Source organism: Barbus barbus (genome assembly GCF_936440315.1).
Source record: "Barbus barbus genome assembly, chromosome: 8".
Lineage (NCBI taxonomy): Eukaryota > Metazoa > Chordata > Actinopteri > Cypriniformes > Cyprinidae > Barbus > Barbus barbus.
The window spans coordinates 2486121-2505687 of record NC_136736.1 but is presented as its reverse complement, the minus strand read 5'-3'; the positions used below and the strand labels follow the sequence as shown (position 1 = coordinate 2505687).

Below are 19567 nucleotides of genomic sequence, written 5' to 3'. Positions count from 1 at the left end.
CGTAACATTGCTTTTGTCAGAAGGCCTTTGCCAAGTGCAACCCAAGATAAAGCTGGCCAAGCATTCTGCACTTCAATTAGCACTAGAGCTCGAGCTGCCATCAGTGTGACTTCATGGAAAACAAAGAGGGGAATAAGAGGTTTGCTCTGTGATCCCGTTGCATTTTAATGAGCCGATCATGTGGAGTCCTCTGGGATCAGACAGTAACACTATATTCCGACACAACACGGACGAAAAATACGAAACAGCAGCGCACTCGAATCGTAAAGTCATCATCAGTCATGTCCAACTGAGCTGCGAGAGCTCGGCTCACGTCCACCGACGCTGGTTACCGGCAGGGTGAAAAACTAACCGGAGAAGAACAAGAGCCAGAGCTGGAAATGACTGAGGAACACAGAGGACGAGAAGAAGAACATGTGAACTGGGAACAGGAGAACAAGGAAGCAGACTCGGGTGCAACAGGGACAGAGCAGGTGTGATGAAATAGTCATGAGGAGAGGCAGAGTCTAGCTTGAGTTACACCTGCCGCTCCTAAAGTAATGAAGGAAAGAGCCAGAGGAGGAACGCCAGAGATGGGGAGAAGAAGGAGAGATACAAGACGCTGGCAAGGGCATTAGAGAAGCCTCTGAAGCTTTGAGAAGGTTTGTGGAGTGTTTTATTTGTGCACCTCTGCTATTAAATTGATTCTATTCCATCAATGCTGGTTACTTTCGTCTTACGTCAAAAGGTGCATGTCTTGCTCACCTTGCATGTCTGTGCTGTAAGCTCATGCCTCATAGATGTTAAACTGAGTTATTGTAGAATGTAACATTGTTTGATTAGCTCGAGCTCTGGCATAAAAACCATCTAACCTTTAAGCCTCGAGGAACTTGTTTAACCCACAAGCTACATTAAAATATCCTGTTTCTGGTACAGATCCTCCTAAGATTGCACTTATCGCTGTATTTAGGAGTTAAAAGTCTCTACCTTCACCTCAGAGATGTAAATTATTCAAGAGCGCTTGGATTCCGTCACAATCTGCCAATCAGGGAAATGAAGGTGACGTGTCCTGAACAAGCAGCCGCTGCGATGTCAATTAGTTCTTCACTACTCTGTCTCTTGACATGACCGTGTGTGTCAATCCAGTGTGTGCATTGAGCTGAAGAGCCGTCAGAGTAACCAGATGATCTACAACAAAACGAAAATAGTATAAAAATGCATTTTATGGTTTACATGTGAGGTAACACTTTAGTTTAGGAATCAATTCTCACTATTAACTAGTTGCTTATTAGCATGCCTATTATTAACACATTGGCTGCTTATTAGTACTTATAAAGCACATATTCTACATCCCTAATCCTAACCAATACCTAAACTTAACAACTACCTTACTAACTATTAATAAACAGCAAATTAGGAGTTTATTGAGGCAAAAGTTGTAGTTAATGGTTTGTTAATAGCGAGAATTAGACCTTAAAATAAAGTGTGACCCAAAAAAAGAAACAAACACACAATTTATATATATAATAGCGAGAATTAGATGAGAAGTGGAATCAGACTAATGGGGAAAAATTTGATTAGGCTTTGATTAACCAGAGGTGCCCAAACTATTATTATAGTTAACTAAACCTAAAAAATAAAACCATAAAAAATAGTTTTTAAAACAAAGTATAATAAAATACATTACTTCTAATCTGATTTCAGCCAGCAATATTTATATATTTTTTTTGTTCGTCTTGATGTACTATAATAAATAAAACTAAACAATACACATTTAACAAAAATACATTTATTCACATTTTAATAAAACATGAAAAATATACACAACTAAAAAATAATAAATAAATAACTAATAAAGTAACAAAAAAAACATAACAGTATTTAGTCTTAAAAACAAATAAAATCTTAACAATCAAATTCATTTATAATCTATACATTGTAATTAGAAAATAAAACAAACATGTTAAAACAAAACAAAAAAAATAAATTTAGTCCCCCCCCCTTCACTCTTGGTATGGCAGGCCAAATCAAAGGTCATCACTGGCCAACTGGTTTGTGCATCTCTGGTTTAAATGGTTAATGGTCACTCCTTGATTAAAGAATGCAATGAGAGCACCATTTACATGACCTTACATTTTGGTACACATCTGTTTCTTAAGATCAGTATCATTCTCCTCAAGCTGCAGGTGGAGTTGAACACTGTTGGAAATACATCAATGTGTTATTTGACCGTATCTAATTCAGATAATGGACAAAGATGAAGACTCATTAAAGAGTGTTGTGCCATCTGCTTTAATCTACAACTAATCAACAAACCAGGAACAAGCACCAAAGAATGTCAAATTTTATAATATTAAAGTTATTTTATATTATATTAGTTTATAGTTATATTATATTGAATTCCATGCTGCATAACTCCACAGATAACATAAAAAAACTAATTTAAAGAAAATAGCCAGCAGAATAATCTGATGATGTTTTATGTGCAGCACAAGCAACAGCTCTAGAACAAACAGAGTGGACCTGAAGAACTCATCTGCAATCTAAAGGAACTAAACTACGAGACCTAAAGCATGACTCGACTGGAACCGGCACTTCAGCGCTCAGAAAGTCGCTCTGTGATAGAAATGCAGAGCAGAAGAGGGAGCGCCAACACAAGCAGACGAGGAAGCATCAGCATGAGCAGAAGAGCAAGTGTCAGCCAACACACAGGTGAGATTTAACCCTGTAGAGCCTTATATATGAAGAAAAAAAGGCCCAAACTGAGCAAAATATGTCATTTGGTGTAGTCAGTGATATTTATATGGCCAAAACGTAAGAGGAAATTCTGATAGCTTGTAATGTAAATCAATGAGATCTTTATAATAGTAAACAGACTACTTACATAAAAAAGCATTTAAATATCATTTGTCTCTTGATATTTCCTAATATGTCTTGGTAATATTTAATTGTAGTTTCAAAACTCATATTGCAATGCAATACAATGATGATCCTCAAAAGCCTGATGGATCATATTTGAAACTCACATTTGAAAATGTTTTTTCTTAAAAATCAAGTAAAGCTGCTTCAGAAACAATAACAATATAATAACAACAATAATTCTTACATTTACTTTAATATTTACAATTCACATAAAAGGCCTTTTACTTGCTAAAAAGTATAAACTGTAAGAACAGAAGGCATGTAGTAGATTGTGAACAACACTTGATAATTAGAATTTGCAAATAAATTATGATACAGTAGGCTTTACAGGGTAAGACTGCAAAAATAAGTGTATATTAATATATTTTGTCCTGTGTATTCAATAATGAATAAACAATACTTTAAAATTTTGGTCACACTTTATTTTTAAGATCCAATTCTCGCTATTAACAAACCATTAACTACGACTTTTGCCTCAATTCACTGCTAATTTCATGCTTATTAATAGTTAGTAAGGTATTTGTTACGTTTAGGTATTGTATAGTCTCGCTCAGCCAGACCTTCTGGAATAGATGTCAGCTTTCATAGGCCAAGGCCCGCCCATGAGGGCGCGATCTTTAAATATTTCACATATCCAGCGTTTAGCTGACCCTGATAAGTGTTCATCGTCACATTTGTAAACACGACGGATTTCTTCTTTCGTGAGGGGGGGGTTTGGCGCCACGGCATCTTTGTTTCCAGGCGGACCGAAAATAAACGCGACATTCGCATCTCCCGGAAATCCGGTTTAATTCAACCAGTCAGATGACGACTTTGACATTCCTGAAGTGTTTCCAGAAAAGTGTGCCATATGCATCATACGTTTAGCCAACGTTCCGTGGGCGTGATGTCTGAGGCTGAGACTAGGTATTGTAGGGCCCTATGAAATCCGTTTAATTTTTTTCCCAAATTCGCGTTTCAGTATGTGTGCGGTAAACGCGTGCATCTGCGCCAATCATTCACACAGAGACACGCAAAACATGCAGGATTCATATTTAAATAGTATTTCCGCGGCTTAATATTCACAGATACTAGTCCATATCGCGTTTTGATTTAAGTCTACTGACCTATTTTTAATTTATTCATCCCAATTTGCAAATTCCATGATATTCCGCATTATACAGTACATTCTATTTTTATAACTGGATACCGCGATACCGTCCGTGTTTTCCGCATAATAGAAAACATAGGACCCTGGGTAGGATTAGGGATGTAGAATATGGTCATGCAGAATATGTGCTTTATAAGTACTAATAAACAGCCAATATGTTAATAATAGGCATGCTAATAAGCAACTAGTTAATAGTGAGAATTGGTCCCCATACTTAAAGCTGCAGTCCGTAAATTTGGGCTCTTTGTCGCCATCTATGTTTGAAAACCTGGAATTGCAGCTCTGTGTGGAATTATCTTCCATGCGTGGGGTTGTGAGCTGGCACGGCTCCAGCGCGGATGAATCTAATGTTTTGAGGGGTGTTTGGCTGTCAGTCACCGCACTGGTGTGGGTAGTGTGCTAAGGAATCACAGATTAGTCTACGTCTTGGAATATATGACCCAAATAAGAATTTTCACCGTATATTGCCATCTGAACAAGTAAGTAACAAGTGTGCCATGCGTCTTCTGACCAACTGAGGAAAAAGCATTACAATAAATCGCGCTAACAATGGTGATTAAATCTAACGATCGGTTAGCTCATATCACATCAAACGTGCAAATTATTATTATTATTGTGTTTAATAAATACAGAATTTTTTCTGGATTACAATCCGCCTTAAAAATGATACATTTAATTATTCTAGCTGCTGCGAGAAAAGGCTATAAACGAAGCACCACCTGGAGGATCCTCACATGCGATAGCCTAGTAGCCGGGACAACTTCTTTATATTTACAGACGTGACGTAATGACGCAGTGCCATGCTTGAATTTCCCGCGAAAACCAACCTGTACCACTCAAATTAGAAAATATTATTATAAGCTAACCGTTGTGAATCGGGCTAAAGTAAGGTGATAGTTTTGAACAATGGCTGGTTATGTACTTGCTCAAATATTGATTTCGGATAATTTTTAACCAAAAATGTTACGGACTGCAGCTTTAAGTGTTACCAAAATGTTAATTATTTAATCGTTTAATTATTCTTTTATTTCAATAATTTGTATGCATCAGCACAATATCAATGCCATGTCTTCCTCAAACAGAGACTAGAAGAGAAACAGAACAAAGCAGCAGCCGGGCCATTTTTAAAAGAGCCAATCGCTTCCTCTCACGGGACAGGGAACAGGAAGATGGCAGTCCTCCTGCTCCCATGCGCTACTTTGAGAGGGGCCACCCTCTTCCAGCCAATCACAGTCCTGAGCGCAAATCCACAATCCCCTTCCGAAACCCTGACCTGGGTCTCCCGTCCTATAGGAGGCGCTCCAACAATTTCAACAACGAGACAATGAGTGGCCTCTCCCCCCAGCGACACATGTCCTATTCAAATTTCAGACGCGGGGACAGCCAATCCCGTGCAAGCCCTCGTTCCGGCAGCCCAAGATCTACAAACGTCTCTCCGCAGAGGCGAGGGGAATCACGCAGTTCGTCCCATCGCCGAGGTTCCACCGCGCACGGTCACCGGACGTCCCACACGTCCTCTCGAAAGAATTCTGGGAAATGCACTCCATCACGAAGACGAGATTCGGTGGTCACACGCACAACATCTCCTTCGCGAAGCTCAGGTACGAATAAATATGGGGAGACCTTTAGCCCCGCCCCTAAAAGAAGCCCCTCCCAGAGCTCCTACGGACATTGCTTGGATTCTGAAAAGCTGTACAAGAATCTCAAATCAATCGCGAGTTCGGCAGAGTCAGATATCTCCGAAGAAAGGAACGGCTGGTTGAAAAGACATTCTGTTGTGGAAATCGATGGCGATTATAATGAACGCAAACACAGTGGTCGCAATAGCGGTCGAAGCAGTCGAAAGAGTGGTGGCCGCAATACTGGATACAACAGCCGGGATTTCTCTCCAAAAGGAGGCTATTGTGATGACAAAACAAGCCGCGGCAGTCGAAAAAGTGGTTACAACAGTCGCAACAGTGGTTCTAACAGCCCTGGTGCCTCAACGCCTTATCAAGATTACGATGAACATGGTACATTAAAAAACGGTAATACGAAAAAAAGCCGCAGGAATGGTGGATACTCAGACAACTCGGACAAACAATCCAGATCCGATTCCCGCCATTCGCTAAGCCCCACCCACTCCCATCTAAGCCCCACCCACTCCTCTCTAAGCCCCGCCTCACCTGCATCAACACCAAACATCTCCCAATCAAGGTGGAGCCAGACTCAGGTTCCATCCCCTGATTTGCCCAAATCCCAAGCCTTAATTGCAGAGACGGACAAGCCTGTTAATGATCGGAGCAGAAGCAACATCAGGCGGGGCTTGGAGGCGCTAATTCTTTCAGAGAACACCAGGTCTTCCAGCCAACCAGCAGTGCCAGAGATGACCATTGAGGACTATGTGATCATTGCAGATATTCCCAGATCGAAGCTGTACCCTGAGGAAGAGGAAGCAATAGTAGTGAGAAGGAGACCGCAGAGCCGGAGCCCACGCAGAGACAATCAGCACAGGTCAGGGAATTGAAGAGAGATGAAGAGTGGTACCACTTTTCCACTAACATGGTGCTGGTGCTAATGAAAAAGCAGATGCCTAATCTGAACATTTCCACTGGAAAAAAAAGTGATGGACATCCCATTACAAGTTACTCCAATTTACACGTTATTTACAGCTTCCATCTGAATTATAATTAAATAACTTGTGACCATTACATAAGTTTTGGCAGAAGTTTGGCAAACCAATTTACTAGATGTTAAAATAAAGTAAGATTAAAACATAAATAAACAAGTAAAGTAGTACATTATCACAGGTTTTCAAACTTTTTGATGGATCAGCAGATATGATGATTCCCTGAGGATTGACTATTTTCCTAAAAAAAAATGTTAAGCTTTTTTTTTTATATATTTTAAATCTATCTTAAAATTATATATATATATGTAGTCAACATTTGAAGTGGATCAAAAAAGTTCATCAAAGTTGTTCTAAGACAAAAACACATTTTGGGTTTAAGACAACTTTGGTGAAAGCTTTTGATACACTTCAAATGTTGACTAGTGCATATATATATATATATATATATATAAATAAAATAAATATATGTTATTAAAAAGTTAATTTATTTTTTATTTATTTTATTATTACTACCTGTTAAAAACTATAGCTGTCAATGACAAAAAAATATTTTGACTAATATCATTATTTAAATTCCGTGAATTAAACATATTTAATTAAATTAAAAAAATAATAATAATTTTGGCATCCCTAAAAATACATTTAGTGCAATCAAAAAATATTTTTCCTCTCAAAATATTTTCAGCGGCCCCAGTAGCATCCACTTCATCCCACAAACCCCTTCATTACATCATCTTTTAGCTCTCAAGTCAAAATATGGACCGGTTCTTAAAGAGGTTCACAGATCCCCATCAAAGCACCGGCATCATTTCAGGGGCAAAGTGAGTGTGAGAGAGAGGAAACCCTGTCAGTAAATTCTGCTTCTCCTTTCTGTGGTTAAAGCTATGGGGATGGAAGGTACGACTATGAGCGTGAGGTTTCAGAAGAACGAGGCAGAGGAAGAGAAAGAGAGAGAGGAAGAGACCGCAGAGAGAAAGAGCGGAGACGTCTAGACAAAGAGATGGGAGGGTCGTCAAAAACCAACAGCACTGCATCAGGCCATTCACAGGTGCCTGAGATTACAGTTTCACACACTACTTACCTTTCTCACTGATATCATCTATTCTGCTGAATCTGTGGAGGCAAAAATCTAATAAATAAATAAAAGTGGCACATATTTGGACAGATGATAAAATCCCATAGACTTACACTGAAGGAAGCATCTTAGAAGTAGTGCCTTGCAATGCCTTGGAAAAAAATAAAGCATATACATAAACCCTACTAATTAAATCAGTTATTAAATAAGCATGTGTCTTAAACTCCTGTAATATCGACGTCTCATACTTTAAAGCAATCAATGCAATTTATGAAAGATATCAATTAAAATCTGTATGTGTGTGTGTGTGTGTGTATGTGAGAAAATTCAGACTAACCCCCTTTGCAATCATTAAGATTTTCATAACTAACTGTAATTTAATTACACATTTTTCTCAGTAACTGTAACAGATCACAGTAACATTTATTTTTAAATTCAGTAAGTGCTCACTGTGCCATATCTTTGCCAAAACTGGCCCAAATATGTTTGAGGATAGCTGGACCACATTTGCAGCATCATATAAGGGCCACTTTAGGCTCACAGCCACAACAGCCAGTGCTCACTGTGCCATATCTTTGCCAAAACTGGCCCAGATACGTTTTAATATACCTGGGCCACATTTGCTGAAACATATGTGGACAACATTTGGTTTAGCCTTTGATGACTGTGCCACATTTTTGCCAAAGGCGGACCACATTTGGTTGGCACTATTTGGGCCATATTTACTATTTACCACATGGGTCACTTTAGGGTCACATTCAGATTCTACATTGCTGTGAACACCATAGAGGCCCACATGTGATTTGATACATTGGGGCCATTTTTGCTATTTTATATGTGGGCCACTTCAGGCTTATATCCATTTTGTACGGGCCTTAAGAAGGCCAGCAGTGGCTTATCATTGCCTTAAGTGGCCCACATCCACATGCTATCTGGGTAGTTACTCCCCCCCAACACTGATAGCTAGCAATGCTTTCTTGAGACACCATTTAAAAAATAACACACTTAAAAATTGCTTAGTATCTTTCTGAATATGTTCTCAGAGGTCCAGCAAAAATGGAGAAAGCATTAGGATGGTAAACGGAAAACACAGAGGTCCAGGAGAGCCCCCTCAGATGCAGGTAAAGTCACACTCAAGACTAGTTTCTAGTTCAAGGTGTCTGTGTAACGCAGAACGGACGAGAACGCACTTTTGAGCACCTAGACAGCAAGTGCATTATATTTAGCGCTAGATACAAAGGTTTTAGTAAAGCTATGAGAGGATTTGAAGCTTAAATTATGCTGAGAGAAGCTGTACAGTTCAGTGAGTTAACTGTATATATTGAATTCCTTATACATGCACAACTGATTCTGTTTCCTAAAAGCTTGATCTTCCGCACGGTAAAAAGGGATGGATGTATATGCTGGATGAAGATGAAGAGGTACAGGTCTGCTTCTGTTGAACTAGATCTCTATTGCATGACCAGTGACTGTCTATATGGCTGTTACAAGGAAGCTGGCATAACTTGCCCCTATTTTTTTATTTATTTATATATATATATAATCAAAAAGCACAAGTGGAAATGGTGACCGCTTACAGGATCTTTTGATTTTGCCTAAAATCTTATTCAAAGAGTTAGAAAAATAGATAAGGTTTTGATTATTGTGCAATATTAATCTGTTGCTTTGTGAAAATGCACATTGTTTTTATTTGTAGTGGAGGAAGCACTGGTTCGTGATCTCTGACTCAGGACTGAGATACTATAGAGACTCTGGGGCTGAAGAGGTGAGCGATAATAACTGAAATTGCCATGCAAATAAATTATTATCTAAGGACTGTACAGATATATCATGTAGGAATAAATTTAAACATGGTAAAATAGAGCTGAAAGAACCGTAGTTGTAATAGTATCTGAAAGCATGATCTGATTTAACAACACTCTTTTGAATTCTGTGTTTTTCGCCTTGATAGAGAGATGAGGCAGATGGTGAGATTTATTTACGTCACTGTCTGCGAGTGGAGGAATTTGATGCTGATAAAAACTACGGACTTCAACTGCATGTACGAACTTGTCACAAAAGTTAAGAGGACCACTTATCAGGAAAAAGTAAGAATATTCCTATGTCTCAAACCTCTGTGATTGATCGGCAGATGCGTGATGGACTGGTGAGCCTGTCGGCGATGACCTCCAGAATCAGGAGGAACTGGATCGACACACTGAGGAGGAGAATCTCATTCAGGGATTCGGCTGAAAGCATTCGGTATGACAGAACTGAAGAAATCAGGCACGGGCCAATTTCAGGAAAACTGTCTAGAACGTCTGAAAAGAGAGAACAAAAAATTATATATTTTGAGATATGACAATGAAACATGTTTTTAGGACCATTCATGTTTTATTTTAATGGCAATTAAGCATATTTTATAATGCACGTTGGTAGTATTTACTATAATGGCTTTATGCATGTTTAACAGCTATTTGACATCCATACTGTATGGAATTACAATAATGTGCATATAATGAAAATTGACATACAAATTTCAAAGTAAAATAGCGGGATTGCAATGATGATAATTTGGAGGGAAAATTGTGTTTAAATGTAATTAAAGTAATGCAAAAATATCTTAATGTTTATAAAATTGTTCATAAATCTTTCTAAATAATATAAAAAAGCTTAATATTTGTGCTAAATACAATTTTTAAATGTTAAATAAATATTTTAAATTAAATTTTGTGATTTAAGTTAAGAAAACTGTCAAGAACATGTCTAAAAGAGAAAAAAAGATGACATGAAACTAATTTTTAATGACATTTAAGCATATTTTTTTAACATACAATAGTAGTATTTGCTATATTGCAACTATATAGCATTACAATAATGAGCATCTAATGAGAATCATCGTTGATAATAGTAATGAGAGTTACGAACAAACTTAAAAAATAAAATAAAAAAACTAACAAAAACATTAAAATGAATTACAGTGATTACAGTGAAATTGTCATAAAAAATAATGTCACATTGCAAAAAAATAAAAATAATTGTATTATCGCTATGCAAAATATAATAATAAAACATAAGCTTAATCTTCTTGCTAAATGCAATTTATTTTGATTTTGACTTTAGGTTGAAACATGACATGTTTTCATATATTCACCAAAAATATATATGAATCATTCCTATATTGATTATGGTCATCTGAAAGATTTGGCTTTGGACTTTTAAACTGAAATAAAGTTACTGATGTTTCACTGGAGCAGGTTTGAGGTTTGACTTAGGTTCCTGTTTTCAAATAAGTAGGAAGTTGATATCTCTGCCTGTTCAGACACCCAGACAACAGTGACATCAGCGACAGAGAGAACTCCAGTTCCCAGAATGCACCGTCCCGGACCTCTCCCACACCCCATGGCCCGGGGTCATATGAACCCCACATGACGTGCTCACCGTTAACCAACCGCCGAGAGGCCGGCGAGGGCCGCGACCGAGAGCTTGAGAGACGTCTGGAGGGCCGAACCAAATGGTTCCAGGAGGGAATTTCCGACAGGGAGGGCGAAGACCCCTGGGATAAGGTGGAGTTGAAGAAGGGTGTCTTGACTCCAGTGATTTTGACCCAGCCGCAGGTTCCTGATGCTCAGCCCGGGCCAGACATTGAGAAGAAGTGGGCGTACTTTGAGCAGCTTCCGATCGGAGAGGAAAGGTCACCAGCTGGTGTCCAGAATCCCCAAACAACAAACGAGGTGCTTCAGCGAGAGGTGTGTTTTTAGATTCTTATATCCTTTTGGTCTAGGACCATTTAATGTGCATCGTCTGTGTGTGTGTGTGGTCTGGATGCATTGCGTTGGTCAGGTGGTGTCTCTGAGGCAGCAGATCCAGGTCCGTGTGGTGGCCGGTGTTTGCGGTCCTGATGCGACCTGCGCTCTGAAACTGGAGCAGATGGAGAAAGAGCACCGAGAGAGACTGCAGAGGATACATGACGAGCACGAGAGAGAGCGCAGAGAGATGGAGAGAGACAAACAGAGACTGCTGCAGGAGGAGGCCAAGAACGCAGTCCAAGGTTAGTGTGGGCCAGAGATCTCTATTTCTGTTTCAAATAAATGCTGTTCTTATGAATCTGCTAATATCTAAGAATATTGAAGAAAAAAAATGTATCATGGTTTCCACAAAAATAATAAAGCTGTTTTCAACACTGAAATGTTTTTTGAGCAGCAAATCAGCATATTAGCATGATTTCTGAAGGATCGTGTGCAAGTGTAATGATGCTGAAAATTCAGCTTTGTGTCAAAGGAATAAATTACATTTTAAAATAGAAAAAGTTATAAATCACATATAATAAATAGAAAAGGTTATTTAAAATTTTACTATTTTTACTGTATTTTTGATCAAATAAATGCAGCCTGGGTGAACATAAGAGACGTCTTTCGAAAAACAATAAAAAAATTGTAAAGACCACAAATTTGTGAACAGTATATCTAACTGTAAATATAGTGATTAAATTGAGTTTCTGTCTTTGCTCAGTTATTGTTAACTAAAACTAAAATAATAAAAAAAATTTATTAATTAAATGTTAACTGACATAAAATTAAATATAAAAAACTTATTGTTGCCAATGCTACATTTCTCATTTTAAATTTTCTCTAACTTGGAAGTATATCAATATAACGAATGAATAAAAATGAAAATTAACGATATAAACTCATAAAAATTCTAATGAAAAAACTAAACTTTAAAATCCAAGTGAAAGCAAAAAAATAATAATCTAAATTCTATATTCTAAATATCTTAATTCAAAATATGATATATAACAAAACCCGTATTAGTATATCAATGAAACTAAAGTAACACTGATTTTGATGATCAGGTGAGAATTTAGTGACTTTATCCATCATTTTAACTACTAAGCTTCTCATCAAACGTCTCATCTTCAATCCTGCAGCGATGGAGACTCTGAGGAAAGCTCATCAGGAGGAGATTGACAAGCTGAAGGCTCGTGGAGGAGGAGAGATGACAGACCCCTGCATCAGACAACAGCTGTACGTCCACATTTATACAATTCATACAAAATACATTTAGCAAGATAATCATGAGCAAACAGCTCAGCTGTGCTCACGGCATTTACTCTGAGAAGTGGCAGGTGTTTGACTGACAGTTTGGAATTGACAAGAATCCCACTGAGAGGATCAGCTGATCACTCATCAGTCAGTGATTGAGTTAATCAATGCATGGCTTTGTGTGTCTATCAGGCGCGAGTCGCTCTCTCTGCAGCAGGAGCTGGGCGGTCTGTCGGAGCGCTATTCCCAGCAGTGCGTGGAGCTCACCCGCATCCAGAACAGCACCGAAGAGCGAAATGGAGAGATCCGACAGAAGGAGAGAGAGATGGAGCAGCTCCGGCAAGAGAACCAGGTAGACAGGAAGTGGAATGAGAGGACTGGATGACTCACAATCACCATCTGACGCTGAAAATTCAACTTCTAGAGTCTAAAAATGACAGATTTGCCAGTTAAATAATGTATGATACACACTTTGTGTGGATCCATCCAGGCTCTGAGACTAACTGGAACAAAAAACATTGAAGTCCTGCTGGGATGTTTTTTTTGACTTCAGGAGGTTTTTTGTACTTCTAGTATGACATAAAGCATTAGATGTGAAACTGATGTTTTTATTAGTCGCATCCTGCCACAAAGAATTATGGGAAATGTATGTTCAACATTTTGGGGCCTGTAAGATTTTTAATATATTTGAAAATGGCCTCTTCTGCTCACCAAGGCTGCTTTTATTCAATCAAGAATACAGTCAAAATAGTAAAATAGCTAAATATATTTTTTACAATTTAAATAACTGTTTTCTATGCAAGTATATTGTAAAATGTAATTTATTCCTGTGATGCAAAGCTGAATTTTCAGCATCATTACTCCAGTCTTCAGAGTCACATGATCCTTCAGAAATCATTCTAAGCTGATTTGATGTTTGATTTGGTAACATGAAAAATGTGTGGGTTCAAACAAAAGGTGCTATCTTCTAAGTTGTGTATCAGATCCAGATGAAAATAGCTGTAAATAAAAGCTGAAATGTTAATCTCTCATCTCATATTCATCTTTTGATGTCAAACCCAAATGTTAGTAATTAGTCAGAGGGGAAACAGATAGAGATTTCAGTGTCTGTATATGATGTCTCAACAGACTTGTTCTCAGAAGAGTGACTGTCTGGGTTCTGTTTACTCACCCAGGACTGGGTTACTAATACTAATAGAGTTATTGCTACTATACAAATGCTACAGAATGGGTTTCAGGTCAGCATGAAACACAAATGAGTGTTTTGTTGTCAATGTGTGAATGAGCATGTCTTCATGTGTGGTTTTTAGTTTGGATGTGTCAACATCACATTTCCTCTTCCTGTTCTCACAGGAACTTCAGGCGCGTCTGACGGAGGAGATAAGTCTCATGCGATCCTTCATCACAGGTCAGAGGTCAGGAGTTGTTCCCCTTGGTAATTATGAAAGGAGCACCACTGAACTAGAGGTAAGGCTCTGACCTTTGACCTATACATGAAATAAAAATACCTGCCACCATTTCATGATCAGCTTTTTAAAAAAATTAATGATTCAGAGAGATGTATATGGACATACAAGATGTATCTCAGAAGCATGTTAGAATATAGAGTGGGGGAACTATGACGTCACTCTGTAGGCGGATCGACTGTTAGCATCGCTCTGGTTCCCTCGACAAAAACCCAATAGGATTTTGCCATAGGGTTTTGGATAATCGCAAAAAATAAGCTCTGTGTTCAATCATAGTTCATGAAACTTACACGTTTTGACCATCAAGATAATCTTTACAAAGTAATACAAATTTTATGAAGTTTGAAGCCTGAATACAAGCGCCAGAACTAAAAAGCTAACATTAGGCTATAAACGAACTACAGCACCACGGTCGCTCTCCTTCAACGTCACCACCACCATGTTACCGACCACTTTTAAACTTATTTTTAGAAACATTTTCCATGATAATTATTTACTCTGGATGAATTTTAATCCAAAAGAGCACGAGACTGTAAAAGCGGGTTAGAATGAGTTCCTGTTCGGCGTGATGACGTTGAATGTCTCCGACAGCGCCTGTAGTCCCATTTAGCAACCGTCTTTTTAAAGAAACGTAACAGCTTTAAAAATCACGAGTGGGGTGTAACTGGTGTGTTTTATGTCGTAGAATAAAACGTGAAAGTATCTTGAGTCTGTGTAAACCACGGACCTTATTTAAGGGATTTAACCAAAATCCCATTCAAAAAACCCATTGACTCTGGGATGATGGAACCGGAAGTGCTAAAATGCTAACTCGCTTCCGGTTTTTCGCCTACAAAGTGACATCATAGTTCCACCACTCTATTAAAATCAATGTAAATTGAAGTTCAGTCAATCAGCTTGTAAGTCCCCAAAAATATACACTATGGTTCAAAAGGTTTGGATCATATTAAGGCTGGAGTAATGATGCTGAAAATTCAGCTTTGACCACAGGAGTAAATTACTTTTTAAAATTTATTCAAATAGAGAAGTTATTTTAAATTGTAAAAAATATGACCGTTTTCACTGTAGCCTTGGTGAACAGAAGAGGTTTACATTTAAAAATCTTACCGACACAAAATTTTAAATGATAGTGTAATGAAATTACACAGATTCGATAAATAATTTGATAATATATCAATAGTTACTAAAATTCAAACACTATTATACTAGATCAGTCAAAAAATAATCAATAACAAGTCAACTCTATCTCCATCAAAGAAATGCAAAAACATGTGGAAAAAGGATTTATCTACACAAAAAAAAAAAATTGGTTCCCTTCCCCTGCAATCCTCCTCGTGTCCAAAACTAATCCATAAAAAACACTTATAAATCCAATATTTGTTGTATAATCGTAGGTGAAATTGCATTCCCATATTATCCATTTAGGGGAAAATAGATGGCTGTCATCTTTGACCCCATTTCCTTATTTATTTAACCCTAATTAAAAGCCCTCTTCACTCCCTGTTCTGGGCACAAAGTGGGATGATGCAGAATCTAGCAAGCACTGCTCCAAGTCCTGCAATCTAGGGTTACTGGTCACTGTGCAATAAGAGGAGTGAGAATGAAGATGCTTTTGGAGTCCAGATGGTGTAATTACCACATCAGCCAGCAGGGGCTAACTAGACAAAACTTGACTTTGGCAAATGGAGTTGATGAGCTGGGATTTCAATTTGCAAACTGTGCACAGTACATATAATTCTGTAAAAATAGTGTGTTTGGTTGTTTTGACATGTATTGTATTTATTTTATTTTTTTATTAAATGCTTAGACAAATTTACAGCTGGATCAAAACATCCAAATAGACAACATAAAACGTGGTTAGGACAGGATAGCAATTACAAGGTTTTACTTTCAATAGCTTTAATGTTTCAGCAAATATAATTGTATAATTCGATTTTTTGTTATCAGTACATTTAAGGGAATCAATAAACATAAATGCAGCCCAATTTTAAAACATGGTTTAGAATTACACCTTTTACTTTTATGTATATGAGAATTGCCATATAAGATCATAAGATTCACCATAAGGTTAACAGAAATAATTTTCGATTCATAATATATGAAGACATCTTTATATCTAAATTGTATCCAGATTTCCATTGAAAATACCTTAGAAAGGTCTTCCCCAAAAGTTTTTGAATAACAGTCACACAAAAAAAGAGGTAAAAAAAAATTCTGGTTGATCTGAACAAAATGAACATCAATAAAGTGTAATTACACAGATATATATTTTGGAGTTTGTTTGTTTTTTTGAACTTTATTGGCTTTTAATGGCCTGGTACAAAATGCTAAATTTCTTAATGAGACAACAGACAAGCATCATGTATATATTTTGTAGGTTAGAGGAGGTGGGAGGTCGCTGGTGGTGTTTCTGTAGACAAACACTGCCATCTACTGATCTGATCACCAGCATGAACACACTGCAAACCCTCTCCAGCAAATATCAGTCAATATGTGTTTACAGTAATAAGTTCTTATACAGGTGCATCTCCAAAAATTAGAATATCGTGAAAAAGTCATTTTGTTTCTTGTAACTTATTTCAAAAAGTGAAACTTTCATATATTCTAGATTCATTACATGCAAAGTAAAACATTTGATTTTGATGATTAGAGCTTACAGCTCATGAAAGTCAAAAATCAGTATTTCTAAATACTAGAATATTTCCTAAGATCAATCAAAAAAAGGATTTGCAAAACAGTTCTTTAAAGTATGTTGATTTCTGCACTCAATGCTTGGTCGGGGCTCCTTTAGCACAAACTCCAGCATCAGTGAGGTGTTGCATGGAAGCGATGAGCCTGTGGCTCTGATGAGACACTATTGAGTTTGTGTGGGCGGTTTATGCATTATTCATGACACTAGTGTGGGTGTTAACAATATTGTTTTTTTTTGTCCTCCGTGAGGGAAAGAGTATATTTTAGGTGCTGTGACTGGTCAATGTTTCAATTTCACCAATTTTAATAATCCTTCAACTTTTTTGCACATCATTTATATAGCCCAGACAAATGAAGTTTTGCAAGAACAAATTGCATTGTTTGTTCATTAAAATGTGGTCAAAAATAAATAATAATTGCATGAGAATCGACATTTTCATCAATCGACATCAATTGCATGTTATGCTGACATGTCCATGTCCGTCTGTAGATGTTACTGAAGGTGAAGGAGAGCGAGGTGGAGTTTCTACACAAGGAGATCAGCTGTCTCAGGAAAGAGGTCCAAACTCTTACTAAGGTACAAAGTTTGTGTGAAATCCAGCATGAAATCTAAATGAATACTATGCACTTTCTTTATACATGTTCCTAGTCTTATTGCAGTGACAGAAGTGTACGTAATGAATCTAACTTCAGATGTTTGGGGTCAGTAGAACTTTTGTTGTTTAAAGAAATTAATACTTTTATTCAGCAAGGATACATTAAATTGATCAAAAGTGACAGTAAAGACATTTATAATGTTAAAAAAGATTTCCATTTCAAATAAATGCTGTTTTTTTTACAATATATTCAAGAAAAAATGAGCAGCACAACTGTTTTCAGCATTAAATCAGTGATTTCTGAAGGATCATGTGACACTAAAGACTGGAGTAATGATGCTGAAAATTCAGATTTGATCAATATATTCACATACAAAACAGTTGCTTTAAATTGTAATAATTCACAATTTTACTGTTTATTTTGCTGCATTTTGATCAAATGTTTGCAGTCTTCTTAAAAAATATTTTATTAACCCCAAATGTTTGAACGGTAGTGTAAATTAAATAAACTAAACTGTGTTTATCACTTTTCTTCAGTATGAATATATATGAAAACCTTTATAGCGATGCTTAGCCATGAATAATCACTGTATTGTTTATAATAAGTGTAGTAACGGTTTTCTCTGGCTGTAGGAGAATGAAGTGTTGAGCGAGTGCTATAAGCAGGTGTATGTGGAGATGACTGAATTACGGGGCCGCAGCGAGAGAGACATCAGTGCACTTAAAGAACACCTCAAACTCACTGGATGAGGGGCATCTCCTAGGCAACAGCACCAACCAATGAGAGCACAGCAAGAGGTCAAATGAGACCCTTTGGTCATGCCTATACAGGATATTGTGTTATGTGAAGCTCTTTTTTATCTTGTTGGTTAGAAACTACAGTGGTGCTGAAAGTGAATATACATTCCAGGCTCTTAAATCAAGATTAAATACTATAAAATAAACACTTACATCTGTTGGACGTGTGTGAAAGTGCATGCATTTCAATTGCAAAATAAACCATGTACGATAAAACATATGACAAAAACACAACCAGCAACTAACATTCAAGCAATTTATTAAATAGAAGAGAGGCGGCTGCCTCAAGTCATAATATTTGGAAACATAAAAACAGCATTAAAACTTTGGCTTATGGACATGGTTAGTGTAATGCAAACATGTGTTGACAATCTTTATTATTGCATAAATATATCCTGTTCATCAGCATCTGGAACCTCTCAGACTGAAAACACAAGAACACGAATGTCTGAGAACCATATACACAGTTTAATACACTATATATGTGGTTATTACATTTATATATTACTTGTACCTGCACTCAGTCATCATCATCATCATCATCTGGGACGAAGATCTCATGTTCCTCCAGAAGAGCAGCGAAATTTTTACTGATCAGGTTTCCGACATAAAGGAACGGGACCACGACTATAGCCATGCGGGTCAGACCGAGCGGGACCTGCAGGAACATGATAAATCAAATTAAATCATATTCATAATTATTAACAATTATAAAAATATGCGTGTGCTGATCAAAACGCAATCGTTCAACTGATATATCTATAAATAATTGATTTTTAATTATTATTTTTTTGTTTTTTTTGATTGGTTATTGGTCATGTCAGTCAAGCCATTCTGAGTTTTCATTGGCTTAGACGAAACCCAGCCCTGGTTATTGCGTCCATCGGGAGTCTCCAGCAGAAATGTTTAGACAAGTATAAACGCACCTTAACTGGTTTAGGAGGGACAGCACCCGATGTGGTTGACACGGCGGTTCGACTGAAAGTCGGTCCTGTCGCGTTTGCCGATTTGGGGCCAGTGTTGCGGCTCAGTGTCGCTGTATTTCTAATGAAAAAAGCCCGAGCGAAACGCCCTGCCAACGACGCCATGTTTCCTGCTTGTGCGTTTTAGAGTCACGCCCAGTAGACACGCCTCTTTTGGGTTTGTAATTAGGGGGCGGAGTTAATGTGAGCTTTTTCATCCCGCTCGGTTTTTTTATTAAATAGTTGTATTTAATTATTATTACATAATATTAATTAATCATTGGTACTGAATC

General features: G+C 37.4%; 2 protein-coding genes across 3 annotated transcripts; one reads left to right on the top strand and one right to left on the bottom strand.

Annotated features, from left to right (window-relative positions):
- Positions 1-4335: 4335 nt before the first annotated feature.
- LOC306874050 (uncharacterized protein) lies at positions 4336-18474 on the top strand. 2 transcript variants are annotated; one of them, XM_079423770.1, is made up of 15 exons: positions 4336-4530; positions 5134-6544; positions 7545-7710; positions 8781-8858; positions 9102-9158; positions 9434-9502; positions 9689-9778; positions 9869-9978; positions 11039-11465; positions 11560-11767; positions 12647-12743; positions 12954-13113; positions 14115-14228; positions 17409-17495; positions 18148-18474. In XM_079423770.1, exons 2-15 carry the CDS (start codon positions 5241-5243, stop codon positions 18262-18264), a joined length of 3084 nt encoding a protein of 1027 aa, XP_079279896.1. In that variant the 5' UTR covers positions 4336-4530; positions 5134-5240; the 3' UTR covers positions 18265-18474. The 2 variants fall into 2 exon arrangements, with proteins under 2 accessions (XP_079279896.1, XP_079279897.1); XM_079423771.1 differs by having other exon boundaries at positions 4367-4530; positions 11039-11450.
- Positions 18475-18555: 81 nt separating this feature from the next.
- Positions 18556-19414, bottom strand: LOC306873609 (essential MCU regulator, mitochondrial-like). Its single transcript, XM_079423027.1, has 3 exons — positions 19239-19414; positions 18827-18970; positions 18556-18736 (listed from the first exon to the last, which is right to left on the bottom strand). Exons 1-2 carry the CDS (start codon positions 19398-19400, stop codon positions 18833-18835), a joined length of 300 nt encoding a protein of 99 aa, XP_079279153.1. The 5' UTR covers positions 19401-19414; the 3' UTR covers positions 18556-18736; positions 18827-18832.
- Between the last annotated feature and the right edge of the window lie 153 nt (positions 19415-19567).

Excerpts from the sequence above, each read along its gene's own strand:
- LOC306874050 (XM_079423770.1), top strand. The coding sequence starts at position 5,241 with ATGCGCTACTTTGAGAGGGGCCACCCTCTTCCAGCCAATCACAGTCCT. Across the intron at positions 8,859-9,101 it reads GAGAGCCCCCTCAGATGCAG|CTTGATCTTCCGCACGGTAA; the intron begins GTAAAGTCACAC and ends GTTTCCTAAAAG. Across the intron at positions 11,768-12,646 it reads GGCCAAGAACGCAGTCCAAG|CGATGGAGACTCTGAGGAAA; the intron begins GTTAGTGTGGGC and ends TCAATCCTGCAG.
- LOC306873609 (XM_079423027.1), bottom strand. The coding sequence starts at position 19,400 with ATGGCGTCGTTGGCAGGGCGTTTCGCTCGGGCTTTTTTCATTAGAAAT. Across the intron at positions 18,971-19,238 it reads TCCCTCCTAAACCAGTTAAG|GTCCCGCTCGGTCTGACCCG; the intron begins GTGCGTTTATAC and ends ATGTTCCTGCAG.